Genomic DNA, 24,644 nt, shown 5'->3' with positions numbered 1-24,644 from the left:
GCCGTGGAGAGCGGCTAAGGTCACGGTCTTAAACTTGCTCCAAACGCCTTTTGCGCACTCTCCTATGCATTTCTGCTCGCATGCGCGTGCCATTATACACATGGAAATTGGCGGTACACATCGGCTGGATTTGAGGGCGTATGCCCCCACAAGTACGTACGCAGCGACGTGGAGAGCTGGGAGAAAACAGCTTTGCATGGTGTGACGAAAAAGGAGTGCGATTCACGGTGCAAGCACCAGGCCAGTCTTCAAAATCACCGACGACACTCTATGGAACAGCTTCGTCCACGCGAGGCATACGAAACGCAGTAATGTGGCGTAGAGGCCGAGGCGAAACGACGCAAACTTGAGAACTGTGAAGAACTGACACGGCGAGAAGCAGAGGAAGGTAAGCCAGAGACAGCCGCAACAATCAGAGGCCCGGCCGCTCGATGTTTTGCGAAGGGCAGTCGAGCGGCAGTGGGCAAACAGAGAGCCAGAGCTAAGACTACATATACTAGATGGCCGCAATTCATTTCAACACGACATTACTTCAATACCGCACTGGCGGTGCGTGCAATGTATGGGATCAATCTAGCTCTAAACTACTTGCGTTTGTCCAGCTGGTGTTCTTGAATCCTCTCTGCTCAAAGTCAGGCACCATAAAAAATATAGCTCGGCTTCTGCATGGTTCCGCGTTGTCCTACCAAAGCAGTCATAAATTCCCTACTGATATTTATTTAGCCGTTTCCCTCACTTCACGTTGTAGAAACCAATCTCTATGCACAGTGCCAATCAACCTTGGCGTGCACAAAGCTCCGCGTGTTCACTCGCGGACCTTGCTCCATCGCTCATAAAACCCAGTCACGAATCAGTGTTAGGTGGTATACGACTATAGAGACCTCGAAGTGGGACTTCGTGTCATTTGCCATTTTGCATAAATTTGCAATTTCGGGTGCAGTGGTGTCTGCACCACATCTGCCATGCCACGTGAAGTCGTCTTCCCCGTAAGTGTTATTTAACCTGTACCATGTGTGCTGCAGCGCTCCCACTCTCTATCAGAAATGGTTTCATATCATTAAGGAGTGGCTCCATTTCTTCTTGCGTCACTGCTTACTAGAGGCTTCCCTCTTAACAGGTTAACTAGTGCAGTGCGCTGCAGATTGCTTTTTCTAACGTTTCATATTTGCGCACGGTACCGCGGTTAATTAAAAAGTGTTTTGTAGTCAATATGTTAGAAATGTTACGGGGGTTCTCAGCGATTGTCCTACTGATGTAAGGGATTTATAGGTGTTCGTGCGCACGTGTTTTTAGAGAACTTTGTCTAAGTACAGTGATAAAAAACGAGGAGTTTCATATGTTTTGTGCTGTGTATAAATAGTGTCATTTAAAGCTCAGATCATTGTCTCTCTGTCCTCTAACACCAGGTGGCCATCGTTGGTCGAACAGGCGCTGGAAAATCATCACTTGTGCTTGCCTTGCTGCGTATGATAGAAAGAACTTCAGGGATCATCACAATTGACGGAGTTGACATATCAACAGTATCTCTACAGCGACTTCGGACTGCCGTGAGCGTCATTCCTCAGGTAAAATGCTTTCTGTTGGGAAGAATGCACTCATTTATCTTCCAAACTTGTTATTAAGGTATCATTGAGAAAAAGAGGGAGACAAAATTCACGAATGCTTTCTTCATTAACAGGACTCTTCATTGTTTCGTGGAACGCTCCGCGAAAATTTAGATCCAGAGGACTCCCACTCCGACGCGGACCTCTATGCAGTCATTCGTAGCGTCCACTTGAACGATCTTGTTGATGGCTCACCAGAAGGAATATCTTTCGCTGTTTCAGAGAAAGGAGCAAATCTCAGGTGAGTAACCTTATGTTGGAATATGATAAAAATAGATCTTCTGGTCGTGTATTTGTAGCAACTGTTTGCCTTTCCTGTCAATGGGCGAATACTCATAATACCCTGCAGGTGACGTTGGTAGCAACACGCATCGCGTATAGAGACTACCCTCCTCTGTAGCCGAAAATCACTCACTTATTCCCTTTACGAAGATAAATATGCTGAAGCGAACGTTTATTTTGTTCGCTGTAATGCTCATTTAAAGTCCTAAAATGACAGTCGTGAGTACTAAGCTCTAAGGAGAATACAAGTTTGTGCCATCGCTTTCATCATTACATAAACTTTTATCGATTCATCATCATCATCAGCCTGATTATACCCACTGCAGGGCGAAGGCCTTTCTCATATTTCTCCACTTAACCCGGTTCTGTGCTAGCTGCATCCACTTGACCCCTGCGAACTTCTTAATCTCATCCGCCCACCTAACTTTCTGCCGCCCCCTGCTACGCTTTCCTTCCATTGGAATTCAGATTATTACCCTCAGCGACCATCGGTTATCCTCTCTTCGCACTACATGTACTGCCCATGTCCATTTCTTCTTCTTAATTTCCACTAGAATGTCGGTAACTTGAGTAATTTCTCTGACCCACTCTGCACGCTTTATATCTCTTAATGTTACCCCTACCATTTTTCGTTCCATAGCCCTCCGGGTTGTCCTCAACTTAAGTAGAACTCTCTTGGTTAGCCTCCACGTTTCGGCCCCATAGGTGAGTACAGGCAAGATGCAACTGTTGTATACTTTCCTTTTGAGCGATACCGGTAAGCTGCTAGTCATAATCGGCGAGTGCTTGCCAAATGCGCTCCATCCCAATCTTAATCTTCTTGTTATTTCCTTTTCATGGTCCGGGTCTACGGTTACTACCTGTCCTAAGTAGACATATTCGCCTACTACTTCCAGTATTTCGCTACCTAATGTAAACTGCTGTTCCTTCCCGAGGCTGTTGAACATTACCTTAGTCTTCTGCATATTGATTTTCAAGCCTACCTTTCTACTTTTACTGTCTAGGTCATCAATCATTATTTGCAGTTCATCCCCCGAGTTGCTTAGCAAGGCAATGTCATCAGCAAACCGCAGATTACTGAGGTATTCTCCATCTACCCTTATCCCCAACTGCTCCCATTCCAAGTCTCTGAATACTTCCTCTAAACAAGCTGTGAATAGTGCTGGGGAGATTGTGTCTCCTTGCCTAACACCTCTCTTTATGGGAATTTTGTTACTTTTTTTATGCAGAACTATGGTTGCTGTGCAGCCACTATATATATCTTCTAGCACTTTCACGTACGGCTCGTCTGCCCCCTGATTTCGCAATGCCTGCATCACCGCCGAGGTTTCAACTGAGTCAAATGCTTTTTCGTAATCAATGAATGCTATGTATAAGAGGTGGTTATATTCCGAGCATTTTTCTATCACCTGATTGATGGTATGAATATGACCGATAGTAGAGTACCGTTTCCGAAACCCTGCTTAATCCTTTGCTTGATTGCAGTCTAAGGTTGTCCTGATTCTATTAGCGATTACCTTAGTAAATACCTTATACGTAACAGACAGTAAGCTGATTGGTCTGTAATTTTTAAGGTCCTTAGAGTCCCCTTTCTTGTGAATGAGGATAATGTTTGCATTCTTCCATGGTTCCGGTACCGTCGATGACACCAGGCACTGCGTATACAGGGTGGCCAGTTTTTCTAGCACGATATCCCCCCCGTTCTTCAGCAAATCTGTAGTTATCTGATCCTCTCCAGCTGTTTTCCCCCTTTGCATGGTTTCTAGTGCTTTCTTGACCTCGTCCTTCGTCACTGGTGGAACGTCTGACTGTTTTTCCCTACCGCCTATCTCATTACGGTTCTGACTACTTTGGCTACTGTAGAGATCTGTATAGAACTCCTCGGCTACTTCGACTATCTTGTCCATATTAGTGATGACGTTGCCCGCCTTGTCCCTTAGCGCATACATCTGGTTTTTGCCTATGCCCAATTTCTTCTTTACCGCTTTAAGGCTTCCCCCGTTCTTTACAGCATGCTCAATTTTCTCCATGTTATACTTCCTTATATCGGCCACCTTGCGCTTATTGATTAGCTTTGATATCTCGGCCAATTCGATCTGGTCTGTTGGATTGGAAGCTTTCATAATCTGGCGTTTTTTGATGAAATCTTTCGTCTTCTTAGACAGCTTACCGGTATCCGCTCTAACTATCCTACCGCCTACTTCTACCGCGCACTCAGTAATGATATCTCTGAAATTATTGTTCCTTGCCTCTAGGGTAATGTCGTCATCCTCAGTTAGAGCTGAAAACCTATTCTGTAGCGAGAGCCTGAACTCTTCTGCCCTCCCCCTCACCGCTAATTCGTTGATGGGTTTCTTTCTTACTAATCTGTTGCGTTCCTTCTTGAGATTTAGCATAACTCGGGACCTCACCATCCTGTGGTCACTGCATCGCACTTTCCCGATTACCTCTACATCCTGCACAAGGGGGGGGGGGGGGGGTTGAACACATTATGAAGTCGATTTCATTTTTAGTCTCTCCGTTAGGACTTTTCCATGTCCATTTCCGGTTCTTCCGTTTGCTGAAGAAGGTATTCATGATTCGTAAGTTATTGCACTCTGCAAACTCAGCTAGTAACTCCCCCCTGCTATTCCTAGAACCAATGCCATAGTCACCTACTGCCTTGTCTCCTGCCTGTTTTTTTCCTACCTTGGCATTGAAGTCGCCCCCGCCGGGGTGGTGCAGTGGTAAGACGCCCGACTACTGTGCCGGAGTTCCCGGGTTCGAACCCGACCGCGGCGGCTGCGTTTCGATGGAGGCGAAACGAAGAGGCGTCGTGTGCTGTGCGATGTCAGCGCACGTTAAAGATCCCCAGGTGGTCGAAATTACTCCGTAGCCCTCCACTACGGCTCCTCTTTCTCTCTTTCCACTTTCATTCCCACCTTCCTCCCTTCCGTTACGGCGCGGTTCGGGTGTCCACAGAGCAAGTGTGACAGTTACTGCGCCTTTCCCTTCCTGTGAACCAATTTATTATATTGAAGTCGCCCATTAGTACAGTATACTGCGTCTTTACTTTTCGCATTGCCGATTCTACATCTTCATAGAAGGTTTCACCTGCCTGGTCATCATAACTACATGTAGGTGCATAGGCCTGTACAACCTTCAGTTTATATCGCTTATTAAGCCTAATTACGATGCCTGCAACCCTCTCATTAATACTATAGAATTCATCTATATTACCTGCTATATACTTATTGACAAGGAAACCTACTCCTAGTTGTCGCCTCTCTGGTAAACCTCGATAACACAGTACATGCACATCCTTCAGTACAGTATATGCCTCATTCGGCCTCCTAACCTCACTAAGCCCTATGACATCCCATTTCATGCCCTGTAGTTCCTTTAACAGCACTGCTAAACTAGCTTCACTAGCTAGAGTTCTAGCATTAAACGTTGCCAGGGTCAGTTTTCAATGGCGGCCTGTCCAGCGGAGCCAGGCTTTCTTAGCACCCCCTGCTGCGTCACAGGTCTGACCGCCGCCGTGGTCAGTTGTTCCGCAGCCGCTGGTGACTGAGGGCCGGGGTTTTATGGAGCTTATCATAGGAGGTTGTGGCCAATTAATGCACCAGGGTGGCCAACTCCTGTTCTGGTGAGGGAGTGCGTTGCCGGAGGTGTTCACCGGCATCAGGTCGCACCCCAAACGTGTGTATGCAATTCCATCAACACGCGGATTTTTTTCTTTTTTCATCCGGTGGAGAATTGCGTGGCACCGGGATTTGAACCCCGGTCCTCTTGCATGCGAGGCGGATGTTCTACCGCTACGCCACCGCTGCACCCTCGATTTTATCGATTACTGATAAGTAAACAGCAATGAGTAATTTCTTCAATGTCCGCGCTGTTCGGCTCGGCGTTTAATGTTTCGGGCCACTGCTATTCATCTCATGTTTGCCCATGACTGCTTGCGAAGGCGCATCTAGATTTTGAGAACTACCTTTTGATTCGGAATATCAATAATAATCGGCTGCTATACTTTTCTGAAACATCATGTTATAGCATTGGAGTGTTCCTCCACCTACACTATGTTCTTGAATAAGAAAATACTGAAGGTACTGACGTGGAAATAGATGCAAACGAAGCAAAAATTTACTGAGCTCAAGTAAAAGGAAGGATTAAACCATAACCTTGCAATGGCTTTGGCATTCGTTACACTCGGCTAAGGTGCTACCGGCTAGAAATTATATATACACTACGTACCTTTTTATTCATTCATATTAGAGCGCAGCTCTTTGGCGCTCGTTCCTGGGTTTCGCGTCGGCGTCGGCCTCGTAACCAGCGCCTCACCACTTTCATCCCCCCAGTTCGAGCCGGCGCTTGGCAACCGAAGCCTCGCAGGAAGCGCGGAGCAGCCGGAGACCACAAGGAAAGGAAGGGAATTTGGGGGGGGGGGGGGAGGGGTCGCAAGAGGAAGCGCTAGCAGCGACTGTCTGATGCCGCTGCCGCCGCTAGCGAGTCAAGACAACGTGACCGCGTAGATAATAATAATAATTGGTTCACAGGAAGGGAAAGGCGCAGTATCTGTCACACGAGTTTGTGGACACCTGAACCGCGCCGTAAGGGAAGGGAGGAAGGTGGGAGTTAAAGTGTAAAGAGAGAAAGAGGAGCCGTAGTGGAGGGCTACGGAGTAATTTCGACCACTTGGGGATCTTTAACGTGCGCTGACATCGCACAGCACACTGACGCCTCTTCGTTTCGCCTCCATCGAAACGCAGCCGCCGAGGTCGGGTTCGAGCCCGGGTATTCCGGACAGTAGTCGGGCGTCTTACCACTGTACCACCCCGGGGGGCATGACCGCGTAGAAAAACTGATTTATTTTTTATATGAAGGGAACGGCGCGTAACTGTCTCACTTGTTTTCTGTGGACACCGCAACCAAGCCGTAAGGGAAGGAAGGAAGGCGAGAGTGAAAGTGGAAAGAGAGAAAGAGGAGTCGTAGTGGAGGGCTACGGAGTAATTTCGACCACCTGGGGATCTTTAACGTGCGCTGACATCGCACAGCACACGGACGCCTCTTCGTATCCCGTTCCTCTCGCTTGTAACGCGTCCCACGGCTGTGACAACCTCGCGAGGCACTTGTATAGATCTCGTCTTTGAGAATCAAGCATTGGTGTACCAAGTCGAACATATATCAGTCTATTTCTCCGACCACAAAGCTTCCTTCATGACTGTCAAGAACTGTTAGTGGAGTCTTTGTTAAAGGAATACGTGTGAAAAAATAAATTCTGTGATAGCGCACACATGTGTTGCCCGATTTCTTTGCCTCAATCTACCGAAAAGGTGAAACAGCTTATTTGCTGCGCGCAAATTTCGCATTAGGAAGTAACGTAATCGTCGGTAATTTTTTTGTTGTTGTTGATTCATTCTGATCTCGCCCATTCATTCTTTTTCCTGCAACGCGGTCTCCTGGCAGCGCGGCCGTCGCTATGCGCTGGCCAAAGCTCGGAGAGTCAGGTGATGCATGTCCAAATTCCAGGCTTTAAGGGAGCTGACTCCATGTGAATGAGCACCCGCCTCGCACACCATGAATGTGATTGGGCCAGATTTTCGCATAGATGCCTAAGAGAATAATGCTGATTAGGGGCTGAATATAAAAGATGCGTTTCAATTGATAATTGGAGCACTCCCTATAAATACACTAATCAGTAGCTGAAGCATTTGCTACAATTTGCTTTCTGAGGATATTGTGGTCGCCCAACAGATTATGACTTAGCTGCATGCATGTCGTTTCCTGACATCCTTACCCCTAACCATACCTTTGTCGTGCCGCAGTGCCCCCCCCCCCCCCCCCCCCGTTAATTCTATCTGTTTATAAAAACACGAAGTACAGAAAAGGTAAGCTGGTGAACGAAAACTAAGCGCAGTTCCACGAGCTGGTACGCTTATTGCAACATGAGCTCATGGCTCTCTTCACTTTTTCTAAGCCGGGACCTGACTGAAATGCCAAACGATCTATACAAGATTCGAGAGCACTGTGGAATCTACACTGCAGAAATGCTAACGCCTGCGGTGCGCTGGTGCTAACGGTGCATCGCTTTTGCTTTCATTGTCAATATCAAATAAATGTAGTGTGATAAGCAGAATGCACAGCATTTTCCCGGGGCCTCCACACGCCCAGCGTCAACCTGCCTTTCCTCCCCGCCGGGAACGCAACTTATAAGTAGGCGTCCGTGATCGAGCAGAGGAGTCCAAGAGCGCCACAGTGCAATGCATAACTTGTCTTTGCACAATCAAATGGACGCACAAAACAAAAGACGGAATCAAAGTAGTTTGTTTCGGGTACATTGAGTACTTTTGAGTATTGTCACTCTGTGGAGTCAAAAATTAGTCCGCAACACTCGACTATAGGGTGCTACGCAGCTCTTGAAGTAGATAAAGCACGCAATATTGTACTGTTTGTTACTAGTATAGAACAGCGATAAACGCCTCGCAATTCAAAATGCTCTTTGAATGAAAAAATTCTTTTTCTGGTGTTTCATTTTTTTCCATTTTAGAGTGCTCATATAACTTGAGTTAATTAGGAGATCAATTTGGGGAATTACCTTTTGCCGTGAAGTGTATGCAGCATTAGGTTGAGATGACGGTGGCTTTGTTAAAGTATGCACTCCTTTGTGCCTTGCTGTGCATCGTTTGAAATTTGATGAAGAGAGGTCCCGGAAGGGGGTAAGGTTGTGTACGGGGCATTCCGCTGCACCAAGAGTGTGTAGAAGTGATTTCAGTGGAGGGTAGATGAAGAGGGAGAAAGTCATGTATACTCCGTCGACGTTGTACAGTTTTTGCTTCGTGAACCTAAACTCAAATACGCAAAAGAAAGGCGCGCTGCCCTCGAGAAGCACCGCTAGCCGTCGCGGACTCACTTCGCACGTATTTTGCCTAGACTAAAGACTTAGCCACCTCCATCAACCAAGCATCGGTCGCCACACTGCCTGCTCCCTCCAGACCAAAAGTAACTTCTGTAAGTAACTATGCTTTCACAGCAAAAGCATCAAATTAGCCGTCGAGGGTCAACCCAACTGCTTTCGCAAGTGTTCGCATCAGAAGTTCACTTGACCCGTAAGTTTCTGAACTCCCGCGAAATAACGCAAGTTGTCGTCGTGGATATAATTTCATTCCACATTCTAAGCCTCATCGTTGAAAGCTATAGCCATTAAGCCACCTGGAGTGCAGCAGTGCCTGTGGAGAAAGTGAAGATTGCAGGATAAGGAGCGAATTCAAGCAGTTTTTATCATTTCATTTTAATAGGTAGGAATTTCGAAAGCTAAAGTAACATCGTGCCAATATACAAACACAGAGTGCAGATACAATTAGTGGAATACCAAACTGCACTAATTAAGTGGCCCTTCTTGCTACGGCGGCCGGAGACCGCCTGGCGCTCGCTAAGACAGGTCGGCTTTTCGTATTATGAACGGTACGTGCACTAGCAATGTAGCACTGTGAAGCATCTCGACAAAATGAGTGAGGCATGGGCTTAAGATTGATCTTTGCATTCTTCTTTTTACCCGCCAGGCTTTACTTAGCTACTCAACCCAAGGATTGTTAAAAATAATTTGAGGCACGTTTGTGAACATTAACACAAGATCAACGTGGCTCAAAAAACGACAAACAGGGATAATGAGAGCCTCAGGACGGCGTTTGCTCATATCTAGTTCCCTTTCGTTTCATGAGCAGTGTTTTGTGAGCTTCGTTTACAGCATGGAGCTATAACCTAGCGGCCACCGTCACTTGGTCTGCTTGGCTGCTTGCAACAGTCGCGAAAGAAAGTGTTAAACTATCAATTCACACAACTATTTCTATTATGGCGCACTGCTGAGCGCATTCGGCATCTCATATGATTTCTTTAAGCGCAACGCACAACAGTCCTCACATAGCGGCAAATGAAAGAAGCGCTAAAGAAGAGTTCAATTGAAAAGGGCCAGAAGTTGAAGAAAGAAGGTAGAACAGGTTTTGTTCAGGGGCTTTTTGATTCCTGACCTCTAGCGGATAGCTACCTACAATCGGTAGAAGGTATAATTGCAAAGTAGTATTTATTTTTTGTATTGTATTGGCAGACAGGTTTCTTCTTATGACGCTTAGTTTGTCAGCTCAAGAAATGGCGGCCAGTCGCTACAGACGCGTGTCACAGCGTGGAAGCAGGACTCTTTCTCCTATTTTCCAGATAACCTTATCTGCGACAATTTGCGTAAATAGAGTTGTCAACCATTCATCTTTTTGTCACAGCCTCCCAGCTCCACTCATTCGAATTCCATTGAGCTATGCGTCTCTACGTGTGTTAGAAAAACTGCTAAAATGACAAGGAAAGAGGCTTACAAAGAAAATTAGAGCTGAGGATTGCATGACAGAAACGCTGTGATGTGAACGCTTACAGTGCCGGTCAACGACAACTGGTGGCTCTCGCTCGCGCGCTTCTGCGGAAAACGAAGGTCCTTGTGCTCGATGAAGCCACATCTCAGATGGACCCTGACACGGAGCGAAAAGTGCAAGCTACCCTTAGACAGAGCTTCTCCCACTGTACTGTAATCACCATTGCACACCGCCTAGACACCATCATGGACTATGACAGGTAAGTAACCTGGCAAAAAAAATGTTTTTCTTTTCTTGCTCCGAAAGAAAAAGGCTCAAGATATGTACGTAAATCACCGAACAGCAATTTAAATTTTTAACCAGCGAAAGTGCGCTTACAAGGGCAGCTGATTAACAAGTAATACATTAAACTGAAGAGGTGATTTGTTTTTGTTCACTACTTGTGTGCGCAGAATTAAACAACTCCCCTTTATACAAAAAGGATAAAAGCTACCACCCCTAAAACTCGAATATCCTCCTGAGACAGGGAATGCATTGGGTGCACAGATTTTTCTTTAACTTTCAGAATAGGTCAGTATGGTTATGAAGGTGAAAAGTATTAAACGTTTTTTCAATAGCCCTGATAGTATCGGCTCAATACGATGTCCAATATATTGGACAATGGGATTCTACCCGTTCTTTTTTCACCAAGCGCACATGTATTTACATGCCGCAGGTAGTGCTCTCAAACTCGTGTGCAATTCTTTTTATTAACTTCAAAAGTAAAGGGGTGAAAAAGAACGTAAAAGCGACCTTCCTTTGCTCAAAAAAAAAAAAAAAAGAAAAAAAAAACTTTCGCTCGCTGCTTCACTTTCTGTGGGCAATTTCAAAACATCTTCTCTCCTTTGTGATGCAGAAGCAGAGCTGGCATTTGGTACAAAAGAACATTGCTTTACATTAAAAAATTATAAAACCTTATATTTATGATTTATGATGTTATATATCAATTTTAATTTTTAATTAAAATTATAAATTATAAAATTGAAAAATTGCGTCAGCTGTCTCATCAGACATGCGAGACCGGTCTGTTACACAACAAAGAGAGGCGATTTCGTCCGCAAACCGCTAAATACCAACAATACTCGTCTGCTATTCATAACAAGGCCGTGGCAAAAGCGCGGTCAAAATGACCGGGTTGAGTCCCAGCGTCCAACACAGTGGATACGCGAAATCAAAGGACGCATGAATAAAAGTAAGCGCTTGAACAGTTTAAATTTCTTATTCTGCGCATTCGCTGTTGTATTACCTTTAATATAAAATCAAAGATATGCTGTGAAAGTAGGTAGAAATACGAGAAACCGTACTTACTTCGCCGACAGGTGCCATAAAACGCGCGCCGCGGAATGACGCCGTTTTGAAAAGTTTTGGCGGGAATTTGAATGATGCGTTTTCATCTATGTTGCATAGATGGCGCTAGCAGGTGTCCAATATATTGGACTGCAGGGTTTTATGAGGATGAATGCCTTGGCATAGGAGTACCGCCTGATTACTTAGTGTCCAATATATTGGACAAATCCCCATAGCCGGGTCTCAGGAGGATATATAAAGAGCAGGGTGTGCATATATAATGGGCACGTTTTCTGGCAGACCAAATTCCTCTGTCTTGCTCATAATTACTGCAAAAGAGGCCAGTGCGGCCTGAAGACTTGTGGCAATAACGGTGGGCACTCACAATATGATGCCGCAATAAAAGCGTTCCACAATAAGCTGCAAATCCTATGAATTCTCATGAAGGTTTAGGATGATGGGATTTAACTTCACAAAGAAGCTCAGGATACTAGAGAAGCCGTGCTTGGATCGTACAACATATGGCTGCCTCATTTTTCGCATCCTTCTAAAAGCAGTCCCTACAGCCGGGATTTGATCCCGCATCCTTGGACACAATAGGCGAACGCAGTAACCACTGCAGTACCACGGCGGGCAGTTGTCATAAGTTCCTCGATAAACCGGGCACTGCATTTCTCGGCCTGCTCTGTTTTATAGATGTGCCGCAGCACATTAACCAGATTATAGCATAGCGCGATCCGCTATCGGGATATGTTATACCCCGGGCATCCAGTGAGAACGGGTGATTTAGCCCCGATGTGAAACTAGAGATTGGGGATCTCGAGAAAAAGCAATATTTAAAAAAAAAAACAGTTTTTTTCTGGGTTTTTTCCCCGAGGCATGGGCAAACGAAAAAAAAAAAACAATAAATTCTAATTCCTTCAAAGAAACATGAAATTTGTGCTAATTGAGAGATGCCTTGTAAACAAACGGTCAAAACGATGGAAACATCTTGCCAGCTGTATTTCCACAAATAATCCGTCATTTCGATTTCATGGTGCTTTCAGTCATTTCGATGACTTCTTGTCAACCTAGAATACATTTTAGCGGTGAATATGACAGTCGACCATCATTTCCAAATGACTGTGCATTTCATCATTTTGATATAATGTAACTTGTAAATATGAGAGTTCATTCTCATTTTCAAATGACGGTTCATGTCATTATTTGGTATATTACACTTAGGCCGTTAGTATAACGGTTAGCTGTCATATTCACACGATGGTGTGGTGGATCATTTTGACATACTGTTCGTGAACTAGGAATACAGCGAAGACGTCAATATGTCATTGTACAATGTGCCGTCGTATGAACGGTTGTTGTTTCAGTTTGAAATAAATTTAAAGCGTAAATATGATTACTTGGCATGTTTTCACGTCATGGCGCAATGACACTTAAGCACTTTTTTGTACAATGCAGCATCAGTTAAACATTTGTTTTATGAATCAACCTAAATCATATTTCGGCTATAAATATTATGCTATATATGAATCGCGATCAATAATATTTCCGTTTTGTGAAGCTCAAATATAGTTATTTATAATTTCTTACAGCCTCGGTTGTAAGATGCTGAGCAAAGCTGAATTTAAGTTAAACTTTGTGCTGCTCTGAAATCGAGCATCAAGAGTAAGTTCAACTGCTTCTCTTCGTCATTTAGAACTGCTCTTTTTATTTTCAATGAAGTACTTCCACTGCTCTTTTTATCTAGTTGCAGTCTGAGTCGCAGAATAGCATTATAACGCAATCAAAAAAATTAGCACTTTTAAAAAGGCCTTTATTGCTTAAATGCCCTCAAATTTAAATGAAAAATTACATTATGAACTTGCAGCCTGTTTCCGAAATCGTACATGATGTACTTAGAAACTGAATATGACATACACTCAGATGAGATACAAGATCAGATTTAAGGTATTTAAACATAAAATCATATACGATCATAAGAAAAGCGTCGAACATAGGCTAAAGCTAACTTCAGATGTAAAACATTCAAACATTCAAAACTGGGGAAGTCCTGTTGCCAATATTACGTGCCCAGAATAAAATCGAAATACTATTTCTACAAAATGTAACAGAAGTCTCTCTAACTCATATTTATGAACTTTGCGTCATTCTGTCCGGCCGTTTCCTTAGCTTTGAGAAAGGCGGTAATTCTGCCAAGCCAGCCTGACGTTACCATTTCCAAGTCCACTTTTCCCAGCTGTTATCTTCAAAAGCAATACATAATAAACAATTTGAACAGAGATGAACCAAAAACATTGAGGTGCCTATCAAATGTTTTATAGTAACTTAAGTTCAGGTCAAAACTTGACACTGTCGGAAGGAATGGCATCATTTCCTTACTTCATTACCAATTAATCTGTAAACCATTCAGATTATATTCATGCAGTTACCTTTATGTTTCTCATGTGAAGGCAGCATATTTGTTGAACTTTATTTTGGTCAGCTTTCTTCGTATGCCTGATTATTTCAGTTAAAAACACAAATGCATAAAGTCATCGACATATCCGAATAACATGTCCTCCCGTTCCATGGCTTGTGTATATTAACAATTCCTCAAGGTCAAACTTTCCTTTTTGGGGCACTCCATTAGCGCTTAATTAGGCACAGACTTATTTGAACGCATCAGAATCATCTCACTCAACTGACCAGCTCTGAAAAATAACTTGTTCCTCCTGCAAGAAAGGCACAACTGCAACCGCTACATGACCGACAACCAACTTTTCAGACTCGCTCGGGCTCAGTAAGGTTAGAAAAATTACATTTTGTAGAAAACGACCGCTTTACATAAACTTCCAATTGCCACCACGGCGGAGGAAGACATGTGCAGTTTTGTTTCCATTCTGATGCTTGACTCTCAGCCCACTGTTTACATAGACGACAAGCAGTAATCGATGGCAATGGCTATAGTGGTTCTGGTAAACGTGGGCTTAGACGAAGTTAAGACACAAATTGAACTTGCCAAAGTGAGTTCACTGAAGCGTGAACACCTTAGCATTTGACCATTAGTGCAGTACACTGCGTCTTTCCTCTCCGCATTGCCGATTCTACATCTTCGAGGAAGCTTTCAACTGCTTGGTCATCATGACTTCATGTATGTGTGTATGCCTGTACAACCTTAAGTTGATAACACTTATGAAACCTAATTATTATGCCTGCCACCTCTCAATAATGCTTTAGAATTCATTTATATTACTAGATATGTACTTATTGACAAAGAAACCTACTCCTAGTTCTTGGCTCTCCTGTAAACCTTGATAACACAGTACATGCCCGCCCTTCAGTACATTATATACCTAATTCAGTCCCCTAACCTCACTAAGCCCTATTACCGTGACAATATAAGCCCTACGCGTGACAATACGAGAACAAAAAAGAAGGTGCTAAGGAAAAGGAGGCACTAAAATAAACACAGGACTTTGCCTAACCGCAATACTCCGAATTACTGCTCCTCTGATATCCAGCGCCGCTCACTAAACTAGGACCTTTAAGCTGTGTGCTGGAACGAATGAGCACAGCTTCTGTAATCAATGTCCGGTAGGCCTATGCTTGCACCATATGTGCGCACAGACTAACTATGACCACTTGTTTTGCTTCTGAACTTTTTTTTCACTACAGCTTTGACAACACTGCAGCAGTGCTGGGTATACTAACGTCGAAAATGAAGCGCCAAAGCAGCGCACATCTGGAGTTATCGAAGCAAGTTGTTTAAGTGCTAAAAACGCGCGCATACACTATAAACTGACCAGAACATTCCCTCCGAAGCAAAGCACACTAGAAAAAAATACGAACAGTCTAGTGAACAGCAAGGTCCAAATTTCTGACTTCGTGAGCAAGCTTCGACGCAAGTTGTGATGTATTCATAAAATGAATGGTCTCTAAATGCAAATGTTTGAAATGAAGCCATCTCGTCACAAGGCTTAGTTCCTCCGCATCATCCCCTAAGTCTTCTGTCATCGCTCTTTAAAGAGCTTTTATTTTCTTAAAAAATGCGGAAACATACTCAGAATCCTTCAAGGTGATACGTGGCGACCACTAGCCCTTCGCTCCTATTCCATTGCGAACATTCCTTCAGTATACGAGTGGTCATCATCATCTGCAAACCAATCAGTCCAGACGTTCAAAAGCCAAGTCTCACAATATTCACAATTCTTACCACTGTCAAAACGTTTGCTCATGCAGCTAAATAAAGCACTGTCTATGATCATACAAAACATACATATGGCGAAAAACGGTTCCCGCACTGTGCCACAGGCGCGTCATCTTTCATCGCAACAAGAATAACGTGAAAAAATGTGAAAATAACAGACCGGGGTAGCACGGGTGCTGTGAATGTTCTGTCTCCAATACCACAAAGCAACTTTAATCAAGCAAAAGCAGCCAAAGACTGGCACCGGTGATCGCATACAGCAGCGCAGCTGTAAACTCTTGTGCAGAGGCATCGCCGTTCACCGTTCAGCTTGGTCATCGTTCATGCCGGAACACAGCTGGTATGCCGTAGCGCAAGAACTGTGGCAATACCGGTTATTGGTAGGCGTGTTGTAGATTCGTGCGTAAATGATGCTGTCTGGCGGAGACAAATGACTGAGCGGGGTGGCGCAACCTTCCTGTAAGGCCGGACAGGTCGCCTTTCTCTCTCCTAACTGGTTTGGATCCGTCAGTAATATGCGTCCGCCAAGTCATTTTAAGCCTCTGGATCACAACACACATGGGAGCAATCTTCTAGAACCACAAAGCTTTTTTTGTGTTTTTAAAACCGTCTCAAAGTGGTGTGACATTTGCAAGAGCGGCACTCTGCTCGAAACAAAGACTGCTGTTTTAATGCACCTGTACTTCTCGAGTAATGCGCGTATTTGATATCTTTCAAAATTTACTACATTTACAGAAAAAAGTGGCTGTCTTTTGTTTCTTTACAACCTTCAAAATTTCCTGAAATTTTGCATCCCCACGCGGAACGCATGCGCACCGCCATTCAGCGCGTGACGCCATCTGGCGCTGGAAAAGTGACCTGCGCATGGGCAGAAATCGCGTGGCAAAGGATCGAGGTTGCATATTGCGGAACGCGCTAAGCTATATCTCTCTAATTACAAGCAAATTAGAATCGCATCCATCGGACAACTTCTACGTTGTGCGATGGCTTAAAAGCGATGCAGCAGCGCATTTTACAGCTATCAGATTTCTTCATAATTTCTATGAAAAACGCCAGCCATAATCGGCTATTGTAAAAAGTTGCAATGAAAAGCCTAAATGTTGTGTTTTAGGATTAGAGTAGAAACGCCTGAAAATGAAACGACGTCTTACTAACGCCATTTTGCAGGGTGGTGGTGATGGGCGAAGGCCGAGTCCTGGAGTGTGGCCTGCCGATAGATCTGCTTGCTGATGGGAGCTCCACTTTTCGCAGCATGGCGTTGAGCGCAGGTATCGACCCGGAAGTCAGAAAACGAAACACCGCAGCTAACCATATCTCCTGACGTATCAGAAACCTAGTTTATCGAATGCGGCATTAAACGAAAACAAAACAGGAATATGCCACGCCGAAGAAATCACAGCGCATATCATTCATTCCAAGCATTGAATCTGAGAAACTCTGTACAATAAAATATAAGTCTCAGAAAACCGAAGTGTCGTCCTGAGTTCATAGAATTGCTTAGATGTGCACTTTCAAGGTCTACGTGAAAATCTGGCTTACATCTTCAGAGGGTGTAGGTAATAATAAGGGGCATATCGCAGAAAAGGTTTGGTGTTCAAGCTTTCGAATAAGAAGTCCAAGCATTTCCCCATGTCGGCATATGTGCAAGGCGAAGTTTCGGCAATCAATATCATCGAACAGACACGTTAATAACCACTCGATTGTTAGAGAGCATCTACTTTTGGCTGCTTTGAGAATTGTATGGCTACTGACCATCTCACGTTAAAGACTATAAGAGATTTTAAATAGTGCTTGGGTAGAATCAAAGCGTGTTAATAAGCTGTTAATAACATTCAACAAAAGACAGGTTATTATTATTTTAAGCCGCATAATTGAGCTATAGTCTCTTCAAGAGCAACCTCACATATGCTCACATATCAAAGAGAAAATCTGAATTACGTCTTTCACAATATTTTGACTGCCGATGTCAGATATGCTTCTGCTACCTAACGTAGTTATATTAAGATTCACATTTAAGTATGAGCTCTCGCATATACATAGTGAAATTTAAAGGTAAGTGCACCAGGACGTGAATCACACCACACAACCTTGTGATTTCAACCACCTACGATGTGTTTCTGTAGCTTTGTGTTCCAGACGCGCGCGTGGACTCGGGGTTTGGCGATTGGTTTCATTACACCTGACTTCTCGAAAGAGGTTAACCTTTTTTTTTTGCTTGATGTGATGAATATGCCCACAGATAATCCACGGAATCTGCTTTGTCAACGGGCCTTATAATATACCATAAGTTTCCTATCCACAACAACCATAGTTACAGGTGGGTAAAAGGTTTACTGTACGTCAACTGGTCTCTAAAAACATTAATGACGCGAGCACGGCAAACGTTGCACCACATTAGCATAAAAACCGCGTCTACAGCAAGAGGGACTTTTGAACACACTAAAGGTACGTTTTTTGCCAACGGGATGAAAAGCGCCAGCTGAACGTGGAATGGCCATCAAAAAGAAGCAGACGTCTATAGGACTAGCAAAAAGTTCTAATGCATCTTTAGTTCAGTTAGATGTGAGAAACTGGCAACGACACAGAGCGGGCAGTTATGTATATTAGAAATTCTGATCTAGAAGCATGCATTCTATGCAGCGTGTTGCAGAACAACTGTACAGCGTTTGTATGTAGTACGTAGGATTTGTGCAAGAATGTATCAATGAATTTACTACAATTCATTATTATGTTCTGTGGCTGAGTTGTTATTTCTTGGCCTAAATATTACGCCACTGCAAGCAGCCATGCAAGTCCATGCACGCAACCTTGCAAACTTCAGACGGACGACGCGATTAAGTGGCTGGATCGTTCTCGTATATCCGCTTAATGGTGCTTGTATATGATATTTGTTCCCGCTAAGCAAGAAATGTAAAACGTTGATATATAGGAAGCATGTTTTGCATGCAATTTTTATCTCCATTCGACTGGGTCATATTTGTAAAACCTCTTAAAGTTTGAAAGAATACGCCAAGCCTGGGATGGACATTTGTAATCTTGTCAGCCACGCAATGTGCGCCAAAAGACGCCGAAATAAATCTATCTTATAAAATCTCACTCAATAAAAGATAGCCTTAGTAAAAAACGTCTGGAAAAAATTAACATAAGTATTCACAAAGTGCTCTGCAATATAAATTCAGCGAGCAAGGTAGATCAAATCTTCGTGACTTTCGTAGCGCTATACGCCGAAATGTCGCGGCAAAGTTCCGGCAGCAGATAACCTCAACAGCAGTCATCGTACAAACACACTAAAGCGACAGCACTGCTTTGACCTTCATTTTGACGATCCTGTAAGGAGTTTTGGTTTTGTAGTGTTTACCGTCACAAAGCGAGTCAAGCTATGAGAGACATCGTAAAGGAGGACTCCGGAAATTTCGATCACCTGACATCGCACAACAAACGCACGCCAGATCTCGTGAGAAATTCTAAAGCCCAAAGTGACACTAGCACTTAGCTTTGCCTGTGTAATAGGTCTCATATAAAATGCAGAGGGGCGGCTCGTGCAATGCAGCTAGGTTTCGCTGTGGCGGGTCGTGCATGAAGAATAACTCGCCCTGTCGGAAACATTTCAACTACTGCCTTCATTGGAAACCAGAAAAAGGCGTTCTTGCTGTTTGAGACATTTTTACAAAAGCGGAGATCGTGGCGGTGATAACAATGTGCGAGGGTCTTGGGCAGCCGGCCTGCTCCGTCCGGCGAACCAACCCATTGCGTCACCACTAACGACACGGCAAGTAGCTTCTGTAGTTCCGGCTTCGTGTTAATGGTGTCCGCAGTGCCTATCCATTGTTTTAGCAATGATTTCGTCGTTGGGTTTGCAAATCGTGTGCTGTATGGACTAGGTGTATGGAAACATGAAACAACCATTAACTCGAAGCAGTTGAAAGACCGATACTCCGCAGGCGTTCCTGTTGTGAGAACTAGACAGAGGCTTAAAAGATTGCAAGCAATATTGGTGACTTTAATCACGAATAAAGTGTCCCCTGAATGCGAAATTGTACGATATTGTGCAATTAGCTTTATTTTCCTGGGTTTCCATCAAACCAGTTTGCTTAGGAAATACGCTTCTTGTTAAATTATTGTAACTAACTGTAAGAAGAAGAAAAAGCAACCAGTTGTAGCGGTAACGTTGCCTGAAACCACATCAGCAGGACAAGATCCTGTATTCAACCTATCCAGCAGTGTGATGTTGACGGTTCCATAATGCTCGTCTAAGGAAACATATAGCTTGTGAGGCATGGTGAAAAAGTGAGAGGGTTTGAACAGGTACACCATTTGTTTGTAAACTGCTTTATGAAAACTTGAATGCGTACTTCGAATGCGCACGGTGCACTTACAGGAATCCGTTATTTAAGTAAAGCACATTTCTAAACGGGAAATAAGACATTTTGTACCAAGCAGCACCATGCTCAAGACAATACTACCTGTGTATGGAACTATACATGCCTTTTTGCCTTCAAACAGTCACTGATTTAATCAATGCTACATATTAATTTTGAGTCTGGTTAACGAGAGCCGCATGCAATATCACCGTGTTGGTTAATTCATAACCTTCAGGATGCTAGCGGTAAAGACTGAGGCCTAGGCAGCGCCATGGCACACCTGTGCGCCTTTCTTCATTGAACAAAGTCAGGCAGGTTAGAGTTATTCTGGATAAGTGAGGAAATGGAAAAGATGGAAGTATTAGGCGGACTGCCAGCCTGTAAGAAATGTATGCGGGCGAAGGTAAACTGACTTTCAGTTATTAATTTGCATTTCGCAAGTGTGCCTGTGCCAGAAAATAGTAATTAGAAAGCAGCTTTCGTGTTCGGTGAACATGAAAGATTAAGCAAGTGAATATCTAGCGCTACACACCGGAGTCCTCTCGGTGGATGAGAGAAGACGAAGGCAAAGTAAGGTGGCCGACGTTCCTGTGCATTCGAGTGGTATCTCCTTTTGACCTAACAGCATTTAGCAGAGGTCGCAGCTTGCCAGGACCACAAGGGTTCGCCATGTCGAGTGTATATTTCTTCCGTCCATTCGACGGCAGGTCGTTCAGCAGCGCGCTTCCCCAAGCAGACCACGGTAACTCGCAAAGGGCGTTTGCCGACGGCGGACATGGTATGCAGGCAGCGGCATGTCGTGGCGCCTCCGGTAAGGAAGTCATTTTAATATTCTCATTTACTTCTAAAGCCAATGCTTGCCTTAATCTTGAAGGTGCAATTTGACTCACGCTTTTATTCACGGTAGTTTTACGTATATAATTATGCGTAATGCGTGCGCCCCGTTTTGCCTACGTGCTGCGAGACGCTTGGTTCAGGCGGAACACTTTACCACAACCATCTTAGTCTGCTTGGTCAACTAACCACTAATGAATAATTATTTCCTAACTATAAATAATCTGTGCCAGCGGGAGGCTTAACTTTAGTTTGGCATACTATGGTACCTTTGTTATGCTGCACTTACACTCACAGACTGCATGTTTTTCGACTTCAGTAGATTAGTTCACAGGTGACTGAGCTTTCTTGTGCTATGAGGAGGCATACCGGTTACTTAGAATAGAGTGCCGCTATTGCCTCCTGCCTCATCATTTCGTTAAAATAACGTAAGCAGTTGTGCTTATGTACGACCCAGGACGATCTCTGTTTTCATTTTTCATTCGGCTATTAATTATCCAGAAATAGTCGCACATGCCGCCATCTTAGAGTGTACCAGATTGGCTGGTCGAGCTGACAGGGATCTCCGCAAGTCCCTAGAAACGTTGCCTATTTCCACCTTCTTACTGGAGAATTAGGGTCCCTCGGTAGCAGCGCCGCTACTCAAGGTGGCAATACTCTAAATGGAAATACCTAAATGGCAATAATCTGAAAACGTACAAAACACGAGGTAAAGCGGTGCTAAATAAGCGCGTCGTTGTCTACAATTTCAACCTCGAACAACTGACCTCGGCTGCGAGCCTATGAGAAGGATGTAACAAGATGGCGGCACTGCTAGACATGTCACCACTCTAAAAGGATAAAGGTGGAGCTATCGACACACCCTAAAAGGGCATGTGATTGCAGTGCCGCGAGAATCCAGTAGATTACTATGGCCTTTGAGTCGCCAAATGTCTGCCCCAAACCACTTTAGGAGCACTGTCTGCACAACCCAAAATAAATATTTTGTTCTTTCATACACGAGGTGCTCGGCGCAGCGCTCTTTACTGGTTCGGCTTGCAGACGAACTACAAATGCCAAAAGAACAAGTTCAAGAGTGGGCTACAGCAGCACCTTTGCGAGGACCTATTGGCGAGGACAAGCGCCCCACATAAGTCTCTGCCGTTTGCTACACTAACAATTCTACTCTAATTTAGTGATACAGCAAACCATCTGATATTGCCAGATATACTGTTTTCTCTTGTTAGAGTGTGTTCTTTGCCTGACTGTCAGTAAACTGTCGTTATGGCCTGAGGAGAGGCCGTCTTCTCTACGCATTCGTCAATCTAGCTGCGAACGCATATAAAGGGTGAGTGGTTAAGCGAGTATGGCAGCAGTGGTTAGGTCTCTCCATCCAGGAGAAATAGAAAATTTCCTGAAGGCTTTCTTCTCGCAGGAGTGATAATGAATCGGACACTTCAGAGCATGCCTGTAGGTCAAGTCGCCAAACCGAATCCGCCTTCCGAAAAAGCAGGATCGGCGCTGCAGCAGCCTACCACTATCGAGGAAAGTGGCCACACGTCATCCGACCTTGGACAGGACGGGGCTTTCGACTGCAGCAGTTCAGCGCCGTATTGGATGCCAGACGACATCAAGCACTACTTTGTGCATCGTCACTCTTTGGCGGGGACGTACACCAAGGAGGACAGCAGCCAGCAGACGGACAAAGCGCTGCGGGATATCGGTCGAGAGCGGGAGCTTCCGACGGATGACCGCAACGACTGGTCCAGGTAGGCTTGCACGTGGGACTGCGCGTTCTAGGTTGCATACGTGCGAAATATAACGCAATAGCGCAAAGGCTCTGTTCACCGAAAATCCGGCGTCGGCGACCGTCCGCCGGCGTCGTCGTAGTGAACAAACATCACGATAGTGGTGCAGGAAGGCGGTAGCTGGCAGCTGACATGGCCCAGCACTGACCGGACGTAGGTGTGTGCGACATTACGTTTTGCAGGCGCTACAAACTCTGGCCTCTCCTCTGATGTGGGATGGTAATATCAGAACCAGCCTGCAGGACCGTTGCCTTCACATTAGCAAAAGACCATGCAGGCACAATAACATAGCTTGATTAGGGCGAAGCTTTAAACGTAGGCTGTTAGCCTGCTCTATTGCGTCCTAGGTTTAGAGGCAAAGCTTTTGTGTCCCTCATAAATATTTCTCAAGTTTTCAGACCACGTGAAAAGGTGGAGCGGAAGGATGATTTCCCAGACACAACAGCAGCATGGATGGATGCGAGTAGGCATTATTCATAAAGGCCAGTCAGTGATTACCACACAATGGGCAGTAGTAGGTGCGAATCAACAGTTCATCAGAAGAAAATATGTCTTTTTTCTTCCGCTAGAAAGTGCCTTTTGGGCCATACTGAGAGCGTCAGACGAAGCATATTGCTAGCGTCAGGACGAGAACTGGAATGTCCAAGCTATTTACCATATCTATATTGTTGCTGTAAGATGAAGGGTTTATTCGTCTTTCTCCGTAATGCCACTATTTGTTACAAGGGTGGCTATCCTTTCCCATGAAAGTTCATTGCCTAATCTTTCCAAATCGCGTTGTCAACAGTTGCTGCATTTATTCTTTCTTAGCATTCATTACGTAAATAAAGTTATCATCTTAATGTGCTGTTTATTATTCGCCCTCTACGTACACTCTGATTTTTGTTAAAATTTTCGCATTCCAAACAACTAGTACTTGTTCGGTAACTTCGCTTCCTTCCAGTACTTTATTAATACCTCTCCCAAACAACATTTACTATGGCATACAGAAAAATGTGTAGTATAAAAGAATATGTAATAAACTCTCCGAAAGCACTGCAGCATCTGCACTGCAGAAATGCGTAAAGCCTAAACCTTGCTGCTGCATGCGGTATATTGCACGCCCCTTGTACAGATTTCACTCTGCGGAGATTATAATACCAGCTGCGTCGTTAACGGCATGTGCAGAAAGCTGCGGATTATTCTTTTATTTTTGTAGCGAAAGCTACACTAGCCACGAACTTGTGACGTCGCTGTGGCAATGCTCCGGGGAGGCACAGAATGACCTTGAGCTGTTGCCTAGCAACCAACGTAGCTAGCGGGTGCCGGCGTTCGCCGCGGAGCAACCACTGCCATTTGGTTTGACGTCACACCGCTTGCCTCATCGCTGAGCTCGCCTTCGCTCGCTTCGCCAGCGTGTGGCATGACTGATCATCATCATCATTAGCCTGATTATTCCCACTGCAGGGCGAACGCTTCTCCCATATTCCTCCAATTACTCTGGTCCTGTGCTAGCTCCATCCACTTGACCCCTGCAAACTTCTTACCTGATAACTGCCTGATAAAAGATGCCTGATATATGGTTCTAATTATTGACGCCATCACATGGTGACTTCATGACCGGATGTGACACCATCATAACGTCCCGTATGGTCATGTCTACTAACCGGACGTGATAATGATGTCACATCCGGTCATGACATCAAGACTAATGATGACGGCACCAGGCGATTCACGCATATACGAAGGGTGTAAGATACCACACTCAGGTAAAGATGTAAGCCTGTACTAACTTCAATAGGCGTCTCTCTTTAAGGCCTCTGCCCCTAAGGGAGATTCTCCTAAAGATGCCTAGAATTTGTGATGCGTAGTCTAGCTTTTTTATGACGTCGTCATTGTATCCATTTTCCTGGATAAAGAAGCCCAGGATTTTGATTTGTTCTACTTCAGGA

The 24,644-nt window shown here is 44.5% G+C and overlaps 1 protein-coding gene across 1 annotated transcript in view; it reads left to right on the top strand.

The window, feature by feature from the left end:
* Nucleotides 1–17,193, top strand: part of LOC146208964 (multidrug resistance protein mrp-7-like) — a 77,443-nt gene extending 60,250 nt beyond the window's left edge. The window contains exons 17-20 of the mRNA XM_084579607.1: nucleotides 1,407–1,565; nucleotides 1,679–1,845; nucleotides 10,284–10,478; nucleotides 16,899–17,193. Of these exons, the coding sequence (XP_084435733.1) occupies nucleotides 1,407–1,565; nucleotides 1,679–1,845; nucleotides 10,284–10,478; nucleotides 16,899–17,052 (675 nt within the window). The 3' untranslated portion in view covers nucleotides 17,053–17,193. The remainder of the gene's footprint in view (nucleotides 1–1,406; nucleotides 1,566–1,678; nucleotides 1,846–10,283; nucleotides 10,479–16,898) is intronic.
* The last annotated feature ends 7,451 nt before the right edge of the window (nucleotides 17,194–24,644 follow it).

The sequence above is a fragment of the Amblyomma maculatum genome, chromosome 1 (genome assembly GCF_055883805.1).
Source record: "Amblyomma maculatum isolate TAMU_Amacu chromosome 1, ASM5588380v1, whole genome shotgun sequence".
In the NCBI taxonomy this organism is placed as follows: Eukaryota; Metazoa; Arthropoda; class Arachnida; order Ixodida; family Ixodidae; genus Amblyomma; species Amblyomma maculatum.
Note: the sequence above shows the minus strand (reverse complement) of the source record. Positions and strands in the feature narration are given on the sequence as shown.